We start from the raw sequence: 23,973 nt of genomic DNA on the forward strand, positions 1-23,973 counted from the left end.
AGTGGGAAAACAAACTCCTAGGCTTCCAATAGCCAAAGTTCTACTGGATCCCACATGATACATTTTGCAGCATCCCAGAAGATACCATGGCATGACTCAGTATTAATTTTGCATTTATTGTCCTTTGTGGCTCCACAAGTTCTCTAGACACATAGAGAACAGAATCACATAAATATACTACCATGTAACTGCAGATTAAATCCCATGAACAACATTTTTTTCTGATAATACTCAGAACATCCCATGAGGATTAAATAATATTTACCACATATTATGACTTTGCTCTCATTTTAATTTTCATGTTAATACACTTGTCCTTCTTCCTCTCCACAAGTACTTTTTTTGCAAATGGCTACTTAAAATTGTTTATTACTTGTGAATCTGAGAGGGATCTGTTTACAGGAAGTTGGGCTTCCCACCAGATATGATTTCTATTACTTATCAAAAGTCTTAATTTTGGTTTTCTTATGTAATTATCACTCATTCCATGGAATAGGATGCTTTTAAAAAAGCTATATTTACACATGTATTCTTATACATATATATGCATTGAATACACACACATATACACCTTTAAAATATATACACACATGTATAAATTCACATATATGTATATATTGGTTTTTTGCAAATGAAAAAAGTTAGCAAGCAAAATAAGACTGACCTGACCTACCTGTACTAGGCTCACATTCAACAAAGTCTTCATCGTCACTGGAACATTCAGCAGATGAAACAAGGTCATCTGATGTGGGCTATTCAAATCAAAGAAAAGAATGAGAGGAAAAGAAAGGAAAAAGAAGTAAGAAAACATCATGAACAAAGACATATGAGGTCTAATACATAGGATATCCTTCTCTCTAAAGTAGGCCTGCTATAGGAGTGAACCTTTTGAATATTTAGCAGTAATCAATGACTTTCAGTTCTGGCAAACCAAGTATATATCCTATGCCTTAATAGGCGGTCCTGAAAAAGCATATGGGCTGGGACCATACTCCATCATGGCAGGTAGGGGTATGATAGAGCCAATGCCAACTTGTGAGAACCATTGTTAAATTTTCAGTGTGAGCATTTACATCTTAGAAATCAGCAATCACTACAAATCAGGGATTAATGTACTGTTTTGTGGAATTCTAGACTTAAGAAAGTATTAATAATCCAGATTAAACTGAAAAAGTGTGCATGCATACTTTTTTTCCCCCTTGAGTCCAGTTGTTAAACATTTACCAGCATACCCCTGTATTGTTCTATATATATTGCTTGAACTCAACAGTAGTACAGCAGAAAGCTCAAGGAATTGTCATCACCAGACTGGAGGCCTGAAGACTGGAGGCTAATAATTACCAAAATAATTGGAATCTATAGAGTGCTTTAATGTTTGCAAAATGTTTAATATTCATTAACTCATTTGAGCCATACAGCCCCTCTGTTGACAGTACATAACTCTCATGGCAACTTGGCTTTAATCTCTATTCTACCACTGATAAATATTTGTTGAATTAAATTGAATTCATGATCTATTTGCAACATACATTCCCAGACTTAAATTAAATGCTTTCACATATTCTATAATTTAGTCAAACTGGTCTTCTTGCTGTTATTCCCATATAACATTCCATCTCCCATCTCCATGCCTTTGCACAGGCTGTATGTACCTAATTCTTGAAACATATCCCTGCCTTATTTCTACCTCTTAGAACCCTTAGTTTCCTTCAAAGCTCAGCTCAAGCATCACCTCCTACATAAGTCCTTTCCTAATTCCTCCCTCCCCAATAAAAATTGTACTTTTAAATTTATTTTACATATGTTTCATACATACGCATATGTACATACATAAATATATCAACATACATACATATAATCTCTACTGATGGAATGTAAATTTCTTAAGGGAACAAGCTAATTTTTTTTCTTTCTACCCCCTGAGCCTAGCACAATGCCTGGCACATAATAGTCACTTAATAAATACTTGTTGCTTGAATGACTGAATTAGTATGAAACACCTGCGCTCACTGTGGTAGAGATAGAGTAGAAATAACACAAGTTCTTCCTCCTCCTGGGGTATATAATACCATGAGGAATATAACACATAAACAAACAACTATAATAAAATATGAGATGTGGTACATTTATGAGAAGCACAGAGTGCTATGTAAAAAAAGTATGGAGGAGAAAAAAATCAGAAAGATTAAATGAGAAGCCAGCTATGATTTCATCAAAGAATTTGGAGAATTCCAGTCATCTGAGAAGCAGAAGTGCAGCCAGAGAGCATGGCTGCTGAAGGATGAACCATGTGAGTGTGAAATCCAATTCAAAAATCCTCCTTGGAATCCTCCTATGTATTTCAGTGCAAGTTAAATATCATACAGGGCAGATAATTTGTGTGTGTGTGTGTGTGTGTGTGTGTGTGTGTGTTGTGTTTGAGTATGCTGGCATAATTAATGAACAGTGTCTATCACAGTCTGTTAGGGGAAAGCATAATGGCCTCTCTCCCCAGAAGCAACTCCTTCGTGTAATTGCTGCAATTAGCTGAATTAGGAAGGTGGACCAATAGGGAAATTCTGTGACAGTCCCTAGACACAGGTCAGACTGTTCCTGAAGAGATCACAAAGCTACTTTTCCTTGGCATTTTCAGCTGGATCCCCTTCCCCAATCCTCCAGCCTGCTGCAAAACGCCACTGTTGGAGCCATGATGCTGAGAATACTGATGGGAGAAATATATGAGACTGTGGAGAACACATCAAGAAGATCTTTTGCTGTAGTTGGCAAGAGCTCCATTCTGTATGTCACTGAGTAGCACTTGTCCCATATCCAGCTCATGCTGTACTCCTTTAATGTACTACTGAAGTAACCAATATATTAATTCATGGGCTGATTTAACCACTTCCAGCTGCCAAAAATCATGGTTCCATATTTCAAGTAGAAAACACTCTCTTACATGGTTTCAGTATGTTTGATATTTCCAGGAAGGAAATGCCAATTGCAGGTGCACTTGTCAGGAATATTATTGTCAAGAGCAACTCTGAACAGTGGAAAAACCCCATTTGGTCCCTAGCTCCATTCACCTGATAGGGAAGGAGGAGTTCCCAAAGCCACAGTACTGGCTCACTTCACATCTGGCAGGGAGAGGCTTCCAGCCTTGCTCCTCCTTAAGGTTAGTAGAACAACATTTTTCCAAATGTGTTTCTTTTAATTAGACATTCAGGTTTGTTTGTCAGTTACTGGAACTAATGGCGGTTTGCATCCTAGGGCAGTATTTTGGGGTGGAGAAATGTTATTCATGGTTTATACTATACTAACTGCTCTTTGCCTATAAAAGGATAGTCATAAGACTATACCATTAGAATGTGAGTTCTTTCAGGACAAGAATAACATGTTGGTCTTTCTTTGTATCACCAGCAGTTAGCACAGTGTGTGGCACACAGTAAGAGCTTAACCAATACTTAGGGACTGAATGAATCTGCCCAAACTAGTGATTTCAGTGGGGAATAGGATTAAGATAAATCAGAACAACAAAATAATAGCTAAGGCATAAACAAAAACAGAAATCTCAATATCTGTCCTTAGCTTTAGGTATCCTTTAGATAAATCAAACTCAACATGGCCCAATGGAACATCATCTTCCTCAAAAACTTCAATTCAGCATGCCTTAAGCACCAAGTGTAAGGAATTGTGCTAGGAGTGGGGCACACAAAAACAAAAACAAAACAATCCCTTCCCTTGAGAAATTAACATTCTACTTGGGGTGGAGAGCATAGTGGGAATACAACATATACACAAAAAAAATACAAAGCAATTACTGTTGTGAGACCATAGGATCATACAGCTAGAGCATGATGGAAATTGAGAGGACATTTAGTCCTACTTCCTTTACAGATGAGGAAACTGAGAACCAGGGAGGATAAATGACTTGATCCAGACCTCAGGTATGTATCAGAGAAATGAACTGAATTCAAGTCCTCTGATTGTATTCTTTCCCATGTACCACATATCTTTCCTGTACCACCACCCTTGGGACAGCTGGGTAGTAGAGTGGATAGAGCATTGAGCCTGAAATCAGAAAGACTCATCTTCCTGAGTTCAGATATGGCCCTAGACCCCTCTTAGCTGTGTGACCCTGGATAAATCACTTAACCTTGTTTGCCTCAGTTTCTTCATCTGTAAAATGAGCTGGAGAAGGAATGGCAAACCACTCCAATATCTTTGCCAAGAAAACCCTAAATGGGGTCATCAAGAGTCAGACATCACTGAAATGGCTAAACAACAACACCATTATTCTCCTGGTAACCTATGTACACAACTTGTGACTCCTCCTCAACTTGTCCTTCTCTTTCAACCCTCATATCCAATCAGTGGGCAAATCTTGCTGATTTTACTTCTACAGTCTGTCACATTCATTCCCTTCTCTCCAATTAATGGCCCTAACCCTAGTACAGACCCACAAACTCTCGTTACCTCTTGCCTCAATAGTTTGTTTTTCAGGATCTACCCTAAGCAATCTATTCTCCATGCAGCTGACAAGATAATATTTCTGAAGCTCAAGTCTGATCAAATCATTGTCCTGTTCATGAATCTTTGATGGTTTTCCGTTGCCCCCAGGGAAAAAGATATAGATTCTTCAGCTAGATGTTTAAAGACATTCGCAGGTAGTGTTCTTCTTCAGTTCTATTCTTCTTCAGTCCCTCTGTCTTACACAAACTATCCCATTTCTTGTTCCCTGAATTTGACATTCCAATTTCCTGTTCTATGCTTTTATACACACTGCTTCTTATTCTTGGAGTGCAATTTCTCATCACCTCTTTCTTGTATAATTGTTAGTTTTTTTTTTAAAGCTCAGTTTAAGTACCACCTTTAGGAAAGAGGCCTTTTCTGATTCCCCCAGTTGTTAGTACCCACACCCAAATTATTACTTTTTTATTTTGCATATATTTCATTTACTTACGCATGTAACTGTTTTATTCAACCAGTAGAATGTAAACTTTTTGAGGGTAGGCACTGACTCATGCTTGTCTTTTTATCTCCAGTGCTTGGCATATAGGGGCACTTAATAAATATTTGTTGAATTAAAATTAGGTTGGATTGAGCTTGAATTTTTTGCTTTTTGGTGAGTAAGTGGCAAACAAATGAAACTCTACCAAAATCTTATTCCATTGTCCTTTAGGCAAATCTGGGTTCTTAACTGAAAATTTAACCAAAGACAAGCTCTGGCAACTTTGCCAACTTGGAAAGATGTTGAGGATGGGTCCTCTGTTTGAGAATGTGTCTGTTGTCCTAAAAGCAGTCTAGATAAGTTTGTTGATATTCATCTTCAGGTAGGCCACAGTGTGATTTTTTTTCCCTCCCTTTGGCCATAGCATTAGAAAAAAAACAGCAGAGAAGTCATGGGCTTGATTGTGATCTCTAGGGGATTAAGTACATACATTGGCCAAATGGCAGATCCTTGAATTATCCAGGAATACACACATACACACACAGACTTAGAGACATAGAGACATACATATATACATATATTTATATATGCATATATACATATATACATACATACATATACATCCACATACATATATACATACACACACACACACACACACATACACATATATATGAAAAAATGCTGATTGACAAGTTTTAGGAGTAAACTGAGCCCACCTACAACTTGAGTTAATCTAAACTGTTTTAAACATCCTACTTATTGCCTTGGCTTATACTAAATGAGTCCATGAGGACTAATTTGTCCAACACTTTCCCAAGGATGTCCAGCCCTGACCCAGGAAAATGATAAAAGCATAGGGGTCTGCTTGTTTGCAGAATTTTTAGGGTAAAGACTCCCATTTAATTGTTACCTAATTAAGTATTTTTAGGGAGAAAAAGAGACTGGTTCACAGACTGATCATTTCACTTTTATTGATATCCCTGCCCCCAACCACATACACAAAGACTTACTATGCAAAACCACATAATCAAAGAATTTCAGAGTTGAGTCTTCAAAGTTCCTTCTATTTAGTCCAACCTGTACTTAAATAAGAATCTTCTCTACAAATCACTTAATTTTGTTGGAAGAAGTCTAGTGAAGTAGACTGCATTACTTCCTAAGGTAGATCTCTCTAATCCTTGGGAATATGTTCCTACATCAAGCTTAAATCTACTTCTTTGCCAATCCACCCATTATATTTAGTTATACCCTGTTCTTTCATGATTGCTCTTCCTTTCAAATTCTTACAGAGAGCTGTCATCTTCCCTGTAATGATTCCAATCTCCAAACTGAAAATCCCAAGTTCCTTCAAAAGATCCTACGTGTGTGAAAATATTTATAGTAGCCCTTTTTGTGGTGGCAAAGAATTAGAAATTAGGGCATGCCCATCAATTGGGGTATGGCTGAATGAATTGTGATATAAGATTGTGATGGAATACTATTTTGCTATAAGAAATAATGAGCAGGATGGTTTCAGAAAAAAACCTTGGAAGTCATATATGAACTGATGCAAAGTGAAATGAGCAGAACCAAGAGAACTTTCTACACAATAAGAGAAATATTGTATCAATGATCAACTGTGAAAGATAGCTATTCTGATCAAGATAATTTCAAAGAACTCATGATGAAAAAGTCTCTCCACCTCCAGAGTGCAGACTGAAGCATACTTTTTTCCACTTTCTTCTTCTTTTTTCTTTTTGTGTACATGTGTTTTCTTTTGCAATATGACTAATAACGGAATCCTAATAAAGCAGCCCCCAGCCCCAATATTTAACTTCCTTATAGGACCCACTGAACAGCAGTCCCACTGCCCCTACCTAGCCACTGGTCCCTCCCACTCAATATCCTAATTTCTTCATAGGTGTCTTACCGCTCACTAGAACAACAGGTGTGTCCATGAACTCATATTTCTCACAGAAACAGCAGGCATGTCCATGGGATGGGATCCCAGCCACTGCCTCTAGCTAGCCAGTGCCCCTGGCCCATTCCTCATATTTCCCACAGAAACAGCAGGTGTCTCCATGCACTCAACCACAACCACATCCATCTAGTCTCAGACAGGACCACAACACTCAGCCCATCAGAAAGCAGCACTATCAGGATGCCCAAGCAGGATGTGGACCCCAAAACAATAGAAGGGACTTTCCCTAAGTAGGTACCTGAATAATAATAGCAAAAGCTGTCCTTTAGGTGAACTTATAATGTAGACAGGCTTATTATAATATCATTATCATACATACATACCCCTCCCAATGGGTTTTTCCATATGTATTTTGGAAAATTGCATGCATAGTTCCACTGAGGCTGGGAACCTTTCCCTATTACCTAATCTCTTAACAAATCCCTCCTATCTTTTTTTATATTCACATTTTCTGTTACATAATTGCATCTTTACCCTATAAAAATCTGTCTTGCTTTCACTAAAGTTGCTGGTTCCTTTTGAAGTAAATAAATGCCTATACTTGGATTAGAGGTGGTCTGACTCTGCATTCTTTGAGACAGCTCCACCACAACACATCATGAAACCACAACAGTTTTTGGTGTCCCTGGGTGGTCTAATATAGAAATATGTTTTGTATAACTTCATGTGTACAATTGATGTCATATTGCTTGCTTCCTCAAGGAGTGGGAAAGAAGTAGGAAGGAGGGAGAGAATATGGAATTCAAAATTTAAAAAAATTAAAAGTAATTGGAAAATACTTAATTTAAAAATAAAAAAAGGCAAAGACTACTTTTTATGTCATTGTCCCTTTTTTAATGTCACTTCCTTACAGCTTCTAGGTATCCAACTCAGTCCTCCCCTACTTTAATGTTTCCTCACATCCTAGACTTTTCTTGACTTCTTTTCCTATATTAGAGAAAAAAAAAAAGTCTTATTTTCTTAGGACCTTGCTTATCAAGTGACAGGATTATTATTCTAGTAATCTAGGATAGGGGTTACTGGGGATATGCTCTAGGAAACTAAAATTTAGAGGAGCAAAAATTAAACCAGATGAGCTTCCAGCTTACCCTACTCCTCCCAAAGAGACAGGCTCCCCAGCCTTGTGGTATCACAGGGTCTCCATTTACCACAGTTTATAAGAGTGCATGCAGAGTGCTGCTTACTTCTCTATTGCACCAAAATTGCCAGTTATTACTCTGGTTGGCTAGTCTGATAAATGGACACAAGTTAGTATGGCAACTTTCTGGAGAGTTTTATGCATTTTAACAATGACTTTCTCTAGATGATGCCTTAATTCAAATGAATGACAATAAAGAAACAGGAAGGGTTATAGAAGGTTAGTCAGGAAGACACTTGGGGAAAACAGTATCATTATGATACCCCTCAAAATATATCATTTTAGGTAGATGGATACTTATTGTATCAACTCCATCTACTTACAAGTCCTCTACTAGTAAGAGAGAATGCATTGGTCTCTCTCTGTTATACATACAATATATTCCTTGCATTCTCTCCTGTCTTGTTTCTTATCCTAAAATATTTTACCAATCCATTTATCTGCCACTCTAGCTACCATGAAGTGTCACAAATACCATTTCTAATTGAAACTGCCAGGGGAAATGAAGGAGAGATGATCATAGAATCTACTCATAGGAACTGGTATTTGATTATGACCTCAGATGTCACACCTAAATTTTTGTAGCCAAAGCAGAAAAAAATGAGGTCAATTTCATTAGATAATGGGAAATCACTCAATGTACTACCTCCTCTCAAAGAGATCTCAGCACTACATACTCTTGTCAAATACCTTTCCAGAGTTATAAGTCATTCTACATTCTGGAACTAAGCATTGGTTTCTAAGTCACTTATCTTGAGTGAAGTAATCAAGTACTAGACCAGCCAGCCTTCCATAAGTTTTACTTTAAGGGTTCACATTATGAGCTGTGGTGTAGTAGAGATAGTACTGCTTAGAGCACTTACTAGTTCTTTGATAAACAAATCAACATCCAGTAAACATACATTTAACTAAGCATCTACAACAGTGTTAGGGATTGTGTCTGTGAAGGGATATCAAACAAAAAAATGAAACAGTTCTGTCCTTTAGGATCTTACATCTAGACAAGTCATTAAATCTAATATCTGTAAACAGAGGGAATAACAATGGCATTTAACTTGCAAGATTGTTGTGAGGTCCAAATGAGTATTTCTATATAAAATAGCCTGTGACTTGAGTCATTATTCCTGAAATTTCTGGACCAAATTTCCTCTCCCTGATTCCATTCCTATTTTATTTATTTTTATTTTATTTATTTATTTATTTATTTATTTTTAGGCAGTTGGGGTTAAGTGACTTGCCCAGGGTCACACAGCTAGTAAGTGTCAAGTGTTTGGTCTAAGGCCGGATTTGAACTCAGGTACTTCTGACTTCAGGGCCAGTGCTCTATCCACTGTACCACTTAGCTGCCCCTCCTATTTTAAATATTGTTCACACCTATTAGACTATATGCATCTTGAAGACTGGGATAGCCCTTTTGTATGTGTATTCTCAGATTGACGTATAGTAAGCACTTAATAAATGCTTCAAAGTTAATTAATCCAGTCATTTATTCAAAGTAACTTGTAAATATTAATTTGCAATAAGAATGTAGCAATGATGATGATGATACTGACATGATTCATCTACTGAACCCTCAAACTGATTTCCAAACATTTAGTGATTTCGTTTTCTGTGTCAATTCTTGTCACTCTATGAAAAACAAAAAAACAAAAAACAAAATTAAATCAAGGTTTTGCGATGCTATGAGCGTAGACACTGAAGACAGTGTCTAGTTTATTCCAGTTTATTCTCAGAGAACCTGAGGCCTTCTTGTAACAGCTGTTGTCTCTTTCACTGCTGTCACTGCCATTCCTCAGAAATCAGCAGATGTCCTGATCTGGGGGCCTGAACTGAGAGGGCACACTTCTGTTTTATTTGTTGGTATCCATTACAGACAGTTGGCAATGTTCACATGGACAAAAAAATCTATTAAAAGGGTGAAAAGGGCTATAGAAGTCAATCATTCAAGCAAATACAGTGGCTCTGTCCCATGTTCTCCCACTTTCTCTCCCTTTTCCATAATTTTTCTCAAAGCCTTCTTCAAACTCAGAGAGAACTATATATTCATGCAAAAGAAATAGATGCTTAAATTGCCTAAAGTCACACCTAGACCATATCTACATGGTCCACTATGAACTGTCGGTAGAGTCATCCTAAAATATGAAGAACAACAATTTTTCCTCCATCATTATCTTTTCTTGAATGGATAGAAAACCTAACAGTCCCCATTCCCCAAACTCTCCCCTAGAGATCTTTCAGTAAAACCTGGATAGACACATTTCTGATGACTGCTGAAGCCTCCTTCCAAGTCCAAAATACCATGATTTTGTGGTTCTAATAGTCAAGCCTCTGAGCTTTTCTGAATCAAACATTCTGCACTGTGGACTTAAGGACAATTCTACTTTTGCTTTAAGTGTGTCTAAGATATGACACAGCTTTAGAGTCGGGAAGGACTGATTTCAAATATTGCCTCTGACACCTACTACTTTTGTGACCATGGGCAAATCACTTAACTCTCCTGTAGACTATGAGCTACAGATTGGTTTCTGAACTGATTTGATGGAAGGAGATTCCACAATGGAATTTTCTACACTAATGACATGATGGTTGTGTATTGGAAGTAAAAGGGGGAAGATGCACATTTTCATTTCTTTAAATTTAATTTTATTATTTTTTTTTCTTTTTTCTTTTTTTTTCTTTTGGTGAGATGATCAGGGTTAAGTGACTTGCCCAGGATCACACAGCTAGTAAGTGTTAAGTGTCTGAGGTTGGATTTGAACTCAGGTCCTCCTGACTCCAAGGCCAGAGTTCTATTCACTGTGCCACCTAGCTGCCCCAACTTTATAATTTTCAATGAACAAAAATCAATTTTCTCTTTTGCCCGCCTTCCTCCTCCGATTAGGGAAAAAAAAAGTAAAACAAAACATTGTAGCAAACACACCTAGTCAAGCAAACAAATTCCTGCATTGGCCATATTCCAAAAATATGTCTCATCCTTCAGCCTAAGTCCATCACCTCTCTGTCAGGAGGTGGGTAGCTTGCATTCATTTCTGAGAAAATGTGTGCCTTCTTTTCATAAGGAATGCATGCTAATGGAGTATTGAATTATTAAGCATATTTAAGCAAGGTATGCTCTCCCCATTTCACTAGTTATAGTCATTAAATACCTACTATGAGCCAGGCACTGTGCTAAGTGCTGGGGATAGATATGAGAAAAAGAAAGACAGTCCCTGCCCTCAAGGAACTTCCAATCTAATGATGAAAGGCGAAAGACAACACACAAAGGGAAGCTGAAAGGTGGCTAGAGTCCTAGTCCTTCATGATGAAGATAATGGTATGATGAAACCAAGCAGAACACATAGTGGCAAATAAAGAGATGGCTGAGATTTTTAGTTCTCTAAAAAAAGGGAGGCTATGCTCAGGGCACTGAATCACTGGCAGCGGCGGTTTCCAGACTTCTCAGCCCACAGACACCAAAGACAAGGTCTATTGGACCTGAGTGAGAGAGGAGTACAGTCCAACCCTGGCTCCAATAGAGCCCCAGCCCCCCAAACCAGGAGCAGGTCTTGGCAGTGATGGAATCAGCTGCAGCAAAGGCAGCAGCTGCTTCTGGAGTCCTCAGCCCACAGACTATAGAGGGATCGAATAACTAGTCAGAAGGAGGTTACAGGGGTCTCTTTGCTAGCACTGAGGCAGGACTCTGTTGCTTTGCCCATACTTAGATCTGGGTTGCAGTCCTAGGTGGCAGTCCTGGGGCAAGGAGGAGCACTAGCATAACAGGACTTGTGTATGCAGTGGAGAGGGGATCTTCCTCACAGTTCCAGGTCAGAAAAGAGTGCTTGTGGTCATTCACAGACCACAGCACAGGCCAGGAGAGGAGTAAACACCTCTCCTTACATCATGCCACCTTGGAAGAACTGAAAACTTGCAGGTTCCTAGAAGTATCTCTGAAAAGAGCTGCACAAAACCTCTGAAGCTTGGGACAGTTCACCCTCCACACTGGAAACAGAGCCCTACCTTAACAAAGAGTTTAAAACTCAAATAATAGGCTGGGAAAATGAGCAAACAATGGAAAAAAAAACTCTGACTGTGGAAACTTACTTTGGTGATAAGGAAGATCAAAACATACACTCAGAAGAAAACAAAGTCAAAGCTCCTACATCCAAAGCCTCCAAGAAAAATATGAATTTGTCTCAGGCCATCAAAGAGCTCAAAAAGAATTTTGAAAATCAAATAAGAGAAGTAGAGGAAAAATTGGAAAGATAAATTAGAGAGATTCAAGAAAACCATGAAAAATGAGTCAACAGCTTGCTAAAGGAGACCCAAAAAAGTGCGGAAGAAAATAACACCTTAAAAAATAGACTAACCCAAATGGCAAAAGAGGTCCAAAAAGCCAATGAGGAGAAGAATACCTTAAAAAGCAGAATTGGCCAAATGAAAAAGGGCATCTAAAAGCTCACTGAAGAAAATAATTCCTTAAAATTTAGAATGGAGCAAATGCAAGCTAATGACTCTATGAGAAATCAAGAAATTATAAAACAAAACCAAAAGAATGAAAAAATAGAAGACAATGTGAAATATCTCACTGGAAAACAACTGACCTGGAAAATAGATCCAGGAGAGATAATTTAAAAATTATTGGACTACCTGAAAACCATGATCAAAAAAAGAGCCTAGACATCATCTTTCAAGAAATTATCAAGGAAAACTGTCCTGATAAGTCTAGAACCAGGGGATAAAATAGAAATTGAAATAATTCACTGATCATCTCCTGCAAGAGATCTCAAAAGGAAAACTCCCAGGAATATTATAGCCAAATTCCAGAGTTCCTAGGTCAAGAAGAAAATATTGTAAGCAGCCAGAAAGAAACAATTCAAGTACTGTGGAAACACAATCAAGATGGCATCAGATTTAGCAGCTTCTACATTAAAGTTTTGGAGCGCTTGGAATATGATATTCTGGAGGTCAAAGGAGCTAGGATTAAAACCAAGAATCATCTAACCAGAAAAACTGAGTATAGTCCATGAAGGGAAAAATTGATATTCAATGAGATAGAGGAATTTCATGCATTCTTGAGAAAAGACCAGAGCTAAATAGAAAATTTGACTTTCAAATACAAAACTCAAGAGAAGCATGAAAAGGTAAACAGGAAAGAGAAATCATAAGGGACTTATTAAAGTTAAACTGTTTATATTCCTACTTGGAAAGATTACAATTTTCAACTCATAAAACCTTTCTCAGTATTAGGGTAGCTAGAAGGAGTATATATAGACGAAGGGCACAAGTATGAGTTGAATATGAAGGAACAATATTTAAAAAATAAAATTAAGGGGTGAGAGAATGTACTGGGAGAAAAAGGAAAGGAGAGGTAGAATGGGGTAAATTATCTCACATAAAAGAGGCAAGAAAAAGCTTTTACAGTGGAGGGGAAGTGGGGAGAAGTGAGAGGGAATGAGGGAATCTTACTCTCATTGGATTTGACTTAAGGAGGGAATAACATGCACACTCAATTGGGTATGGAAATCTAACTTACCCTACAGGAGAACAGCTGGGAAGGGGATAAGAGGGAAATGATAGAAGGGAGGGCAGATTAGGGGAAGGGATAATCAGAAATAAAAAACTTTTGAGGAGGGACAGCCTGAAAGGAGAGAATAGAATTAAAGGATGGCAAGATAGGACGGAGGGAAATATAGTTAGTTTTTCACAATATGATTATTATGGAAGTGTTTTGCAGGGAGAACATTTGGACTCAAAGTTTTAAAAATGAATGTTAAACTTACTCCCCTCTACACTCCTGAATCCTCCTTCATAGAGGTTACAGGGAAAAGTTACAACAGCTAAAAATATCTTGGCAAACTTTGGAGGTTGTATGATTGATCATTAAGGAGTTTTGAAACTCCTCCTTTACAACCCTGGTCACTCCTTTTTCCCACTCCCTTCCCTTGAGTCAAGAGGGTATGTTAATCCCTGTCATAGGAGAGGAGAGTTTCACCCTTTACCCCTCACCTTTGATTTCATCCTCCCCCACCTGGGAAAGGAAAGAGGGGGAAGGGGCAGCAGCTACATCATGGACCCCACTGGCAAGGGCCTTGGGCCCTAGGGCAACCTTTGCCTGGAAGCATCACCCAGGTTCAGCACATCCTGCTTAAGGTAAAGAAGCTAGCCTCTGAACTTGGGTAAGCATACTCTTTTAAAGTTGTAGCCTTAACTGTTAATGATGTGATGTTGATTCTCTGTGTGAAGTAATTTGGAAATGAAGTCACCTGATTGGTAATGGGTTTATTTCAAGTTTCAAATTGGTGAACTTTTTGTATCAGTTATGTCAAGCAACTTTTCATAATTTGGTTACTGCTAAAATAATTTGGCTATTGTTGGTTATTGTTTTAATGTGTAAACTTTCAAAAAAGCTTGTTTGGGTTTTGATTTGCTGAGAATTTGCAAGTATATAGAAATCTCTAATGATTGGCTTTTTACACCAGGACAAATTTAAGTTTGAGGTGTAAATCCTGGAAAAGTTTTTCCTAAACTGTGATTAGTGAAATTTGGTGTTTGAGGTAAAAGCTCATAGGATTTTATTTTGAGTTGTCTGATGGATCATAATAATTCATCAATAAATCAATAATCCATCATAGGCTACTCAGAGAATGTGATACTGGTGGGAAGTCAGGATTGGAAAAATCTAAGAGGACAATTTTAGCCTCAGTCTAAGATGGGATCCTCCTGGCTCAGTTTCCCCATTATGTTCCTTTGAAAAGGAATGTTATCTGCCTGGCTATTCCTGAGTCTGGCTATGAGGTGGATTTGATACTTCATGGTTGGAAAACTGAGTTATCTGAATCCGAACAGGGCTAAGGATGTTTTATCCTATCATTTGAGCCCTGCAGTCTTTTCTGTCAGATTTGTGCCTTCCAGACTACAGGCCATTCACCTACAGTTGATAGAAAACAGCAGGTACCAGCCAATGTCCCCCTCCATGGAGTGGGGGGGGAATCCCTGTGTCCCTGGATGCAGACTGTGCTCTGTTCCAGTCACCCTCCTCTTTGGGACGCCCTTGAGGCAGGGACAGCCCTACGCCCCTTGCCAGCAGGAAGTAGTTTTGGAAGCCAAGATCTTCACCGCTTACCCCAAAAGAATTTGGGTCCCATTTGTTTGAGGGAGGAATGATGAGGATGGGATCTAGACCCCAAAAAAGGAAAGCCCTGGACTTTCCCACCAAATCTCTGTCGGTTGCCTGAGGCTATAATCCCATCAACTGACCTTTTGTTATTGCCTACACCCAACCTCCCAATTCTATTATCCTTAACCTAGCCTAGCCCTCCATTGTCTTACCTTCCATTGGCTCCAGGCCACTTCCCACCCTTAATCCTATCTAGGCTCCATTCTCCAGTGGCCACGTGGTCCAGGTCCCTGGAGTTCTATTACGTCATAGACTACTTGGTCACTCCTAGATCCCTCCCATAGTCTTTCTGTATATAAGATCGTCTTGTCTCCATTAAGATGCTTAGATTCTTAAAATCTAGCCACTGCTCAGATTCTTATAATCTGACCAATAGCTCACTAATGTTCAGACTCCTTAAGAGTCTGCCCAATATGATGGATGTTCTAATAAACCTTGTCTTTGGCTGAAAAAAATTGTTTTTTTATATGTAATTGGGGAAAAAATAAAATATCAAATTAATTTGAAAAAAAGGGAGGCTATGGGAGGAGTTTTTGCTTTGCCCCAAGCCCCCCAACCAAAGGAACAGCAACAATTGAGGGTATTGATGAAGGTGGGTAGCAAAGTTAAAACATTCTCCATGAGAGTGAGTTTCCTGTTGATGAGCTTATCCTAGGTAGGGCATGATTAAGATGATGGTGGATTGAAACCAAGCAAAACTGCTTGTGGCAAATGAAGGATCTTTTGGGGGTGTTCATTGTTCTTGGGGACTCAAAGCATACAAAAGTTATGATTTAATTTGGAATTGTGACTGCTAGAGACTACAAGCCTATGGAGATGAACAATATGATGTGTATGGTTTTGATAATCTTTGGCAGTATCTCATTCAGAGGAGACAAAATGGATCGATAGAGAAATACACTGTCATTCTTCTTGATTTTCACTTTGTAATAGCAAACAAATGAAACAGTAAATGAATGAAGTACCATTACTACCCCATGAAAGTCTAACCTCATCCACAGGTGTTTTATGTAAAAGAGAAAACCTCACTCCATAACCAAAGACCTCTTATGAAGGTTGATGAACATCCTTCCAGAGTCACTTTTTGGTTCCAAAAAAATGTAATCATTGATATAGTTGGTGTTACATTAATGACCCTTAATATCTTAATGGTGTAGTAGAAAGAGCATTAGACTTGAAGTCAGAAGACCTGGGTTTGAGTTCAGACTCTGCCATTTTCTTCCTATCTGATCACAAGCAAATAATTTTAACCTTTCTGAGCCTCAATTTCCTCATCAGTAAAACAAATACCACCCACCTCAGAAAGTTGTCAGGAATTACAGAATAATAGAATTAGAGCTAGAAGGGGCCTTAGACATCATCTAGAAGTTCCTTGTAAACTAAAAATTGCTAGATAAGTATCAGCTATCATCATCATCATCATATTACTCTAGATTCATTTTTATTTTTATAAGCACTTTTCCATTTTCTTAGGCTAGGTTTCACACATACTCCAATCCAATTGAATTTGATCGTGGCACCACTGTTCTAAGTGCCCTGGGATAGAAAGAAGAATAAAATGAAATAGTCATTTTTTTTCCCCCCAAGGGACTCAGGTGGGGCACATAATATACATTTTATGTAAATATAAAAAGTATATGGAGTAAGTATGAAGTATTTTGGGGATAAAGGAGTATATATACAAGCAGGGGTATCAAGATAGGCCTTCTGTAGGGGAAAGCACTTGAGCTAAACCTTGAAATGAGTGAGGAGTTCTAAGACCTAGAGGTGAGGAAGGAGAGCTTTCTAGACTAGAGGCGTCAGCTTGTACGAAGTAAGAGGATTAGGAGATGTAATGTCATGAGTGGGGAAGAACAAGTAGCCAGTTTGGCTGTATTATAGAGGGCATAAGAAGGGGTAACATGAAATCAGTCTGAAAAGATAGGTTGAGCCAGATGAGGAAGAATTTGAGTGCCATAGATCATTGGTATCAAATGTGAAACCCCCTTTGAAGAGAATGCACACAGATTCAGAGCAGGAAGCCTGGGTATGGGTGTACTATTTCCCATTAATACCATGGCAGTGCCTTCCCTTATCTTTAGTGGAAGAAGAAAATATTCTCCTGCCCTCCTGTATTAGCTAAGCCTTATATTAAAAATAATAATTCACACTGCCCTATTTTAAAATATGTATTTCATATTTTTTTAACCCACATGTTGAAATTACTTGGCTCTGTATTAGAAGTCGTAAAACTAAAGACAGGTATTAAAATAACTTTCAATAAAATATCTCTCTGGCAGAAACCCTCTTTATTCCTTTCCTGAAAGATTTTTTATTGCATTTATATTCTTTTTTTTTCCCTCCAGTGTTTATTGAAATTACCTTTGAATAAAACTGGGATAGGAGAAAGCCCCAAACTCTCTGTCCACCCAAGTAGATTTATAGGCATATTTACCTTTCAATTTCCTTCATTTCATAGATCTGACTCCCCATTTTCTTCCAATGAGTTATTGTTTCTACAATCACCTGCTTCTAATTATTTACTGCAAAGGGCTCCTCAATCTCAGCTCAGTGATGGTTCTACACGTCTCTTTATTACTATCCATCACATAAAATTGAGAGGGAAAGTTTGCTGCCATAGCCAGACCTAATCATGATGATTTCCCCATTTCTACAGCCCCATATTCCAATTTATGTCTCCACATTCCCACCTTTAGCCCTTCATTTTCACATAGAACATAGGCTTCAGAAAACCCAAAGGGGCAATCAATTTTTTTTCCTTCCCAGTTTCTTTGGAGTATAGTTATTTGATTGAGATTAAGCGCAGGATAATATAAGTCCTGCCATGGAACAGCTTTATGAAATTATAAATAACACACCCAAGAATGATGATCTCCTTTATTTGAGCCAGAAAAGAAAAGAGAAAGGCCCATAAATATTCGAGAGTCCCACAGAAAACAGCCATACATCTCTGCAACTGCTTCATGCTAAAAAGAATTAAATTCTCTAAAATGCTTGGTGTTTTTGCTCTTTCCCATCTATGCTTCCATTCTGAGATAGAGTTGGAGCTTTAAATATCTCATAGGAGGGGTGGGTCATATCTAATTCCATTATGAATGTTTATTATCTATTTAAATGAGGAATGTCTGAAACACTTTGGATAAAATAAGAACCCACTGACTCCAGATAAACCCATAACCTTTACTGAGGTTTAAAGAGTTCAACCATCTCATTTTAAATTTATCTATTAAGATTGTCTTTTCCAATTTGCTGTACTTGCATGTTCTAGCTATGGCCACTGCTAATATACCTCAAGAAATTGGATTCTTACACTGTTATTTCAGGTTATACTAAAGATGGGAAGCTCATGGTGGGTAACGTGTTTAGGGTGGCATTATCTTGTCCCTACTGCTCCAATCCAGTTCAGTCAGCTTGGGGGAAATGGTAACATACAATTGCAGATTTAGAGACAAAGAAAACCATAGAAAGTCATCTTGGCCCCTCATCTTCAAGCAGTTAGTTGACACAGTGGGTAGAGTGCACGACCTGGAGTTAGGAAGACTGAATTCAAATCCAGCTTCAGACACTCTCTGTATGACCCTGGGCAAGTCTCTTAATCCCTACTTACTTCAGTTTCCTCTGTAAAATGGGGATAAAATGGGGTTGTTGTGAGGATAAAATGAGATAATACTTATAAAGTGTTAAGCACAGTGCCTGCAGTTTACAAAGCTAGCTATTATTTTATTAGAAGAGGAAACTGAAGGCCAGAGAAATAAAGTAACTTGTTCAAGATGACAGAGCTTGGATCTGAACCTGGCTTCTCTGACTCTAGATCCACCTTTCTTGATAAAGAAATTCCCTGAACAGAAATCTACCTCTCACATGATGAGGTTGTGATCCTTATCCCCAACCATCTATTTCATTTGTTTCTCCAGAACAAGAGGCTGGTTGCCATAGTGGAAAGTTCAGACCTAACTATATTCACTTGTCTCCTGCAAACATGGAAGAACTGAGCCTCTGTTATTAAAGAATAGGACAGGGGAGAATCAAGAGAAAAATTCTTGTTTCTGCTCACCTATATCATGTGAAAGGCAGTACATATGTTGGTACACACAACTTGGTCAGTGATGGATTCCACTAGTAGAATCTTGTTAATTGTCCTCACTTGCCTATGTCAAAGTTTCCTTAAGAAACACAATTCTGGCTATAAAAATGGTTAAATACTAGCAATCTTGGGATTTCTCAGGCATGAATATAGAGTTAGAAAAAAGTCTTAGAGTTTTACAAATAAGAATCTGAAGCTCAGTGTCTTGGTCAAGTTTTCATGGAGAGTAAAGGGAAAAGCCAAGATTCAAACCTGGCTCCTTTACCTTCAAATTCAAGGCCTTTTCTTCACTGTGCTTTGTTCTATTATGACAAAGATAATCACTTGAAAAATATAGGATATGGAGCATTTAGCTTATTCAAACCATCAGGAAAGTATGCTTTATGGTAATTAAGAGAGGCTGCTGTAAATGCATCAGAGTAGGACTGCACGAATCCCAAGTTTTCTTCCAAATTTAAGATTCTGAGCTATATAGAGTCTGAATTGAGACTAATCCAAAGCCAGAAATGGACATGCATACAGTTGATGGAACAAACCTGATTTAATAGAAAACATGTGTTTTGGTTGTGAAAGCCAAGCAAGACCAAAGCAGAACAATCTGATTAGCTACTGAATGATATAATTAAGTGGAATTAAAAAGAATGGACTACCAGTTGGAACATTATCAGCCATTCAGCCATTACCACTGATGCTGAAAGATTAAACAAGAGGAAAGGAAAGTCAATGTACATATGTAGAAATGTATGCCTGTGTGTGTATTTGTATACATATGTATATGATTCACAGATTTCTGTCCTCCTTCCAGTCTCATGAAATTGGGCAAGTATCAAAAGCAATATAGTTCCAAAGACCATTTTCTAACAAAATTCTTCAGTACTCTATGGATCTATGGTTTCGCTGGCAAAGATGGTCCTTTGGCCAGATGGCCAGATGGCAAATCATCCTTGCCTTAGTAGACATTATTCTGAGTTGTTACACGTGAAAAAATTACCTAGTGACCAGTCCTCTGATGATTCACTTCTCTAAACTAGGCTAGACCAATCCGCAGGGGACAGACCTTTAAATTGTCAACCAGGACCCTACCTGAAGCCCTTCCCTCTCTGGGAGTATATTGTAGAAACTGGCATATTCTTCAAGGATCCAGGGTCACCTCTATACCATGATGAACTATGAGAGGAGAATTTCAAGAGAAAAGCTATGACATTAAACTTTGGAAAACTCCAAAGTTCTTAGGATATTTAAAGCTAGACAAGACCTTTGAGGTTATTTCTTTTTACCCTCTCCTTTTACAGGTGAACCAACTGAGGACCCGAACAGAACAGTTAAGTGACTTGCCAAAGGTCATATAGGTAATAAGTGACAGAGTTGGGACTTGAACCCAGTCCCATTCATTTCACTTCCTGAACTTGTTCCATTGAACCAAAGACAGAGACACTGTCAAGCTATGTCTGCATATTTAAGAATTCACTAACATTGGAAGTAAAAGAATCTCAGCATAGTTATATAGTGCCAAAGACTGGAGTCTTTAATTTTTGATTCCTCAGGTCTTCTAGGACAATGCAAACATATGTGGGGACTGGGCTTTTTTTTTTTCTTTTTCCTTTTTTTTTTGTCCCTCCTTTCCTTCTAGTTTTAAGCCTTTTGCTTCCATCTGCTACAAATGGGAGGTATGGCTCAGGAAGGAGGGAGAGGAGTGGGTGGAAAGGGGATTAATCTGTCTGTTGTTCAAGGCAGCCTGACAGAAGGAAGAGGAGTATTGAACCAAGGCAGATTAACCAAACTTCAATGTACCTTTCCAAAAGCAGGAGGAATGTAATGCTACGTGGTGTTTCACTGATAAGCAAATCCCTCTAAATCCTTTCAATTTATTTCTTGGCCTGGAGAAATTACATATTATTTAGGAGGCAAAAAAATCTCCCCAACACCCACCCAACTACACACCATCTCAAACAATCTAGATTGGTCCTTTATTGATTGTATATATGCACAAGCAAGGTCTTGCTCCCTAACTCTCTTTTTCATTAGAGCCAGACCCACTAGGACTGCTAATGTGAAGAGTGTGGCAGTCTTTACTGTAAACTCTTTTGGTCTCAATAACAAATCTTTCCTGGATTTAGAGTTTAGCCATCCAAAAAAAAAATTCAAGGAAAATTCCAAAGATATGACCTCAGCCCACAGGGTAGGGAATTCCATTTTCCTTTTAGATCTTTTTTTTTTCCTAATATACCACAAAAACTCACTTGTCTATTTTTAAAGGGAGAGTGGTTCAGGTTAAATGTTAATTTGGCAAAAAAAAAATTGAATGAATTAAAAAATAGATTCTTTGCTCTGGAGGTAGAAAGACATCCTTACTTCTTCCTACTGATATAAAGCAGGGAAATTAGTAAGTTTGACTTGCTGAATCACAGGCATTGCAGTCTGTAGATATGTATGACAAAGTTTATCCTACACGTAATGAAGTGGCAAGAACATTGGAAATGGAGTTGGGAAAAACCTGTGCTAAAATTTCACCCTTCATATTTATGATAACTGAACAAATCACTTAGTCTCTCTGAGCCTCGGTTTCCTTATGGGAATAATGATATGTTTGACAAATTAAAACACTTCTGAGGTTTCAATTTATACTTGGATGAGGCAAAGAAAAAAAGAATAGTCTAGAGGCATTATAGAAAGACAGGCACATTAATGTACTTTGAGTGGAGCTGTTAATTGGTACAACCATTCTGGAAAGGATTTTGAAAACTATTTTAGGAAAGTGAATATCCATTTGACCACAGGATTCTAGGCATGTGCTTCAAGGAGGACAATGATAAAAAAAAAAGAGAGGACCCATGTCTGCTAAAATATTCATAATAGCACTTTTTGTAGTAGTAAAGAGCTGGAATCAAAGTATATATCCTTTGACTGTGGAATCTAAACAAGTTGTGGTGAGTAAGTAAAATGGACTGTTATAATCTGTTAAAAATGACAAATATGATGAATATGAAAGCATGAAAAAACATGTGAATGGATAGAGAATAAAGTATATAGAACCAGCAAAATGATACAAACAATTACTACAAAAAAGAACAACAAAATAATGAAACTTTATGCCATGAAATTATTATGACTAATTTTCACCCTCAAGAAAGGATATGAGAAAACACCCTTCCTTATTTCTCTGCAGAGATGGGGGAACTACAAGTATGGAATAAAACATAATATTGGACTTTTTCAATATGTTTGTTAGTTTTGCTGAACTTTCCCCCCTCTTTTTTGTTATTTGTTATCTCTGGGTGTTAGTGGGGAGGCACATTTGGAAATATGGATGATGTCCAACCAAAGGATAGCAATATAATGTATTTTTTAAAAGAGTATATATAACACCTACCTGACAGAGTTTGTGTTGGCAACAAATGAGATATACATAAAATACTTTCCAAGCTTCATTTTAGAAACAGTGATAAAAATTCCCTGTGATTATTCTGCCCCTTAGTCATCTGGCTACCCCAGGTAAACTATTCTGACAACTCACAAAGACTTTTAAAGTTGTCTTTATCCATATGGACATTTGACATATTAAATATATCTTCCTAAACAAGCAAAATGTTTTCCAGTGGGCCAAGGAGTTCACCATGACTTCCATGACCCCATGCAGGATGGTAGGTGGGCTTAGACCACTAAGGAATAATCATAGGATCATAAGATTTAAGAGCCAAAAGAAACCTCAGAGGTCATCTAGTTCACTGTCTTTAATTTACACATGAACTTCTGAGGCTTAGACCAATTAAATGTCTTACCACAGGGTCATACAGGTAATAAGAGGTGGAGCTAAGATTTGAATACTCTATTCTCTGACTACAAATCTAACACTTCCTCCAATGTACTGCACTAGCTAACATTGGTATAGTTCATTATAATTTTCAAAGTGCTTTTATATCTAGTATCTCAGCTAATTCTCATAATAATTCAAAATTAGTAGGTATGACATGTTATTGCTGACCTTATTTTATATAGAAGAAATCAAGATTCACAGAAACTCATTCAAGTTACATGGCTAATGTTTGAACCAAGACCGAATACCAGGTGTTCTAATAACTTGATCTAACTGTTCCACTTCATCAACATCAAAACAAGACCCTCAGATTTCAGCCCTAGACATGTAGCTGAGTGTGAGACTCTGTAGCAGCCTCAATCAGTTAAGTACACTTTCACATAAAATGGCACCATTATCATTTTATGTTACCATTCCCCTCCTAACCCCACCCCAAGAACCTTTCCATTGCTGCTTATCTTTAGGAGAGTTATCCTGTTGTCTGATTAAATTCTGCAAATGTATGATGATAGAAGAAATTAAGAGCAGGATAGATCTTTAGATAAGGACACCTAGGGCAAATCTTCAAGTAACAGATGATGAAACTGAGGCTCAGAAAACTTGTCCATGGTCACATAGTAGGTGGTAGAGCAAAGAATCAATCCTAGCTTCTTTCATTACTGATTCAACACTCTTAACATTGTGCTATTGAGGGTCCCAACTCTTGTTCAACTCTGAATTGCCAGTCATTTAAAAAATATGATGCCCCATCAGTTTATTTCCTTTTGAGCTTTGTCCCCTTACTCTTTGTTTGACATGTTACCACATGGTAGTTCTATATCATCTGTATCTGTATCTATCTATCTATCTATCTATCTATCTATCTATCTATCTATCTATCTATCTATCTAT

The 23,973-nt window shown here is 37.8% G+C and overlaps 1 protein-coding gene across 1 annotated transcript in view; it reads right to left on the reverse strand.

Moving 5' to 3' along the window:
- The window catches only part of NRXN3 (neurexin 3), a 1,892,810-nt gene that overhangs the window by 57,147 nt on the left and 1,811,690 nt on the right, over positions 1-23,973 (reverse strand). The window contains exon 19 of the mRNA XM_027844705.1: positions 674-752. Within this exon, the coding sequence (XP_027700506.1) occupies positions 674-752 (79 nt within the window). The remainder of the gene's footprint in view (positions 1-673; positions 753-23,973) is intronic.

Source organism: Vombatus ursinus, unplaced genomic scaffold (genome assembly GCF_900497805.2).
Source record: "Vombatus ursinus unplaced genomic scaffold, bare-nosed wombat genome assembly UNPS02014945.1, whole genome shotgun sequence".
In the NCBI taxonomy this organism is placed as follows: domain Eukaryota; kingdom Metazoa; phylum Chordata; class Mammalia; order Diprotodontia; family Vombatidae; genus Vombatus; species Vombatus ursinus.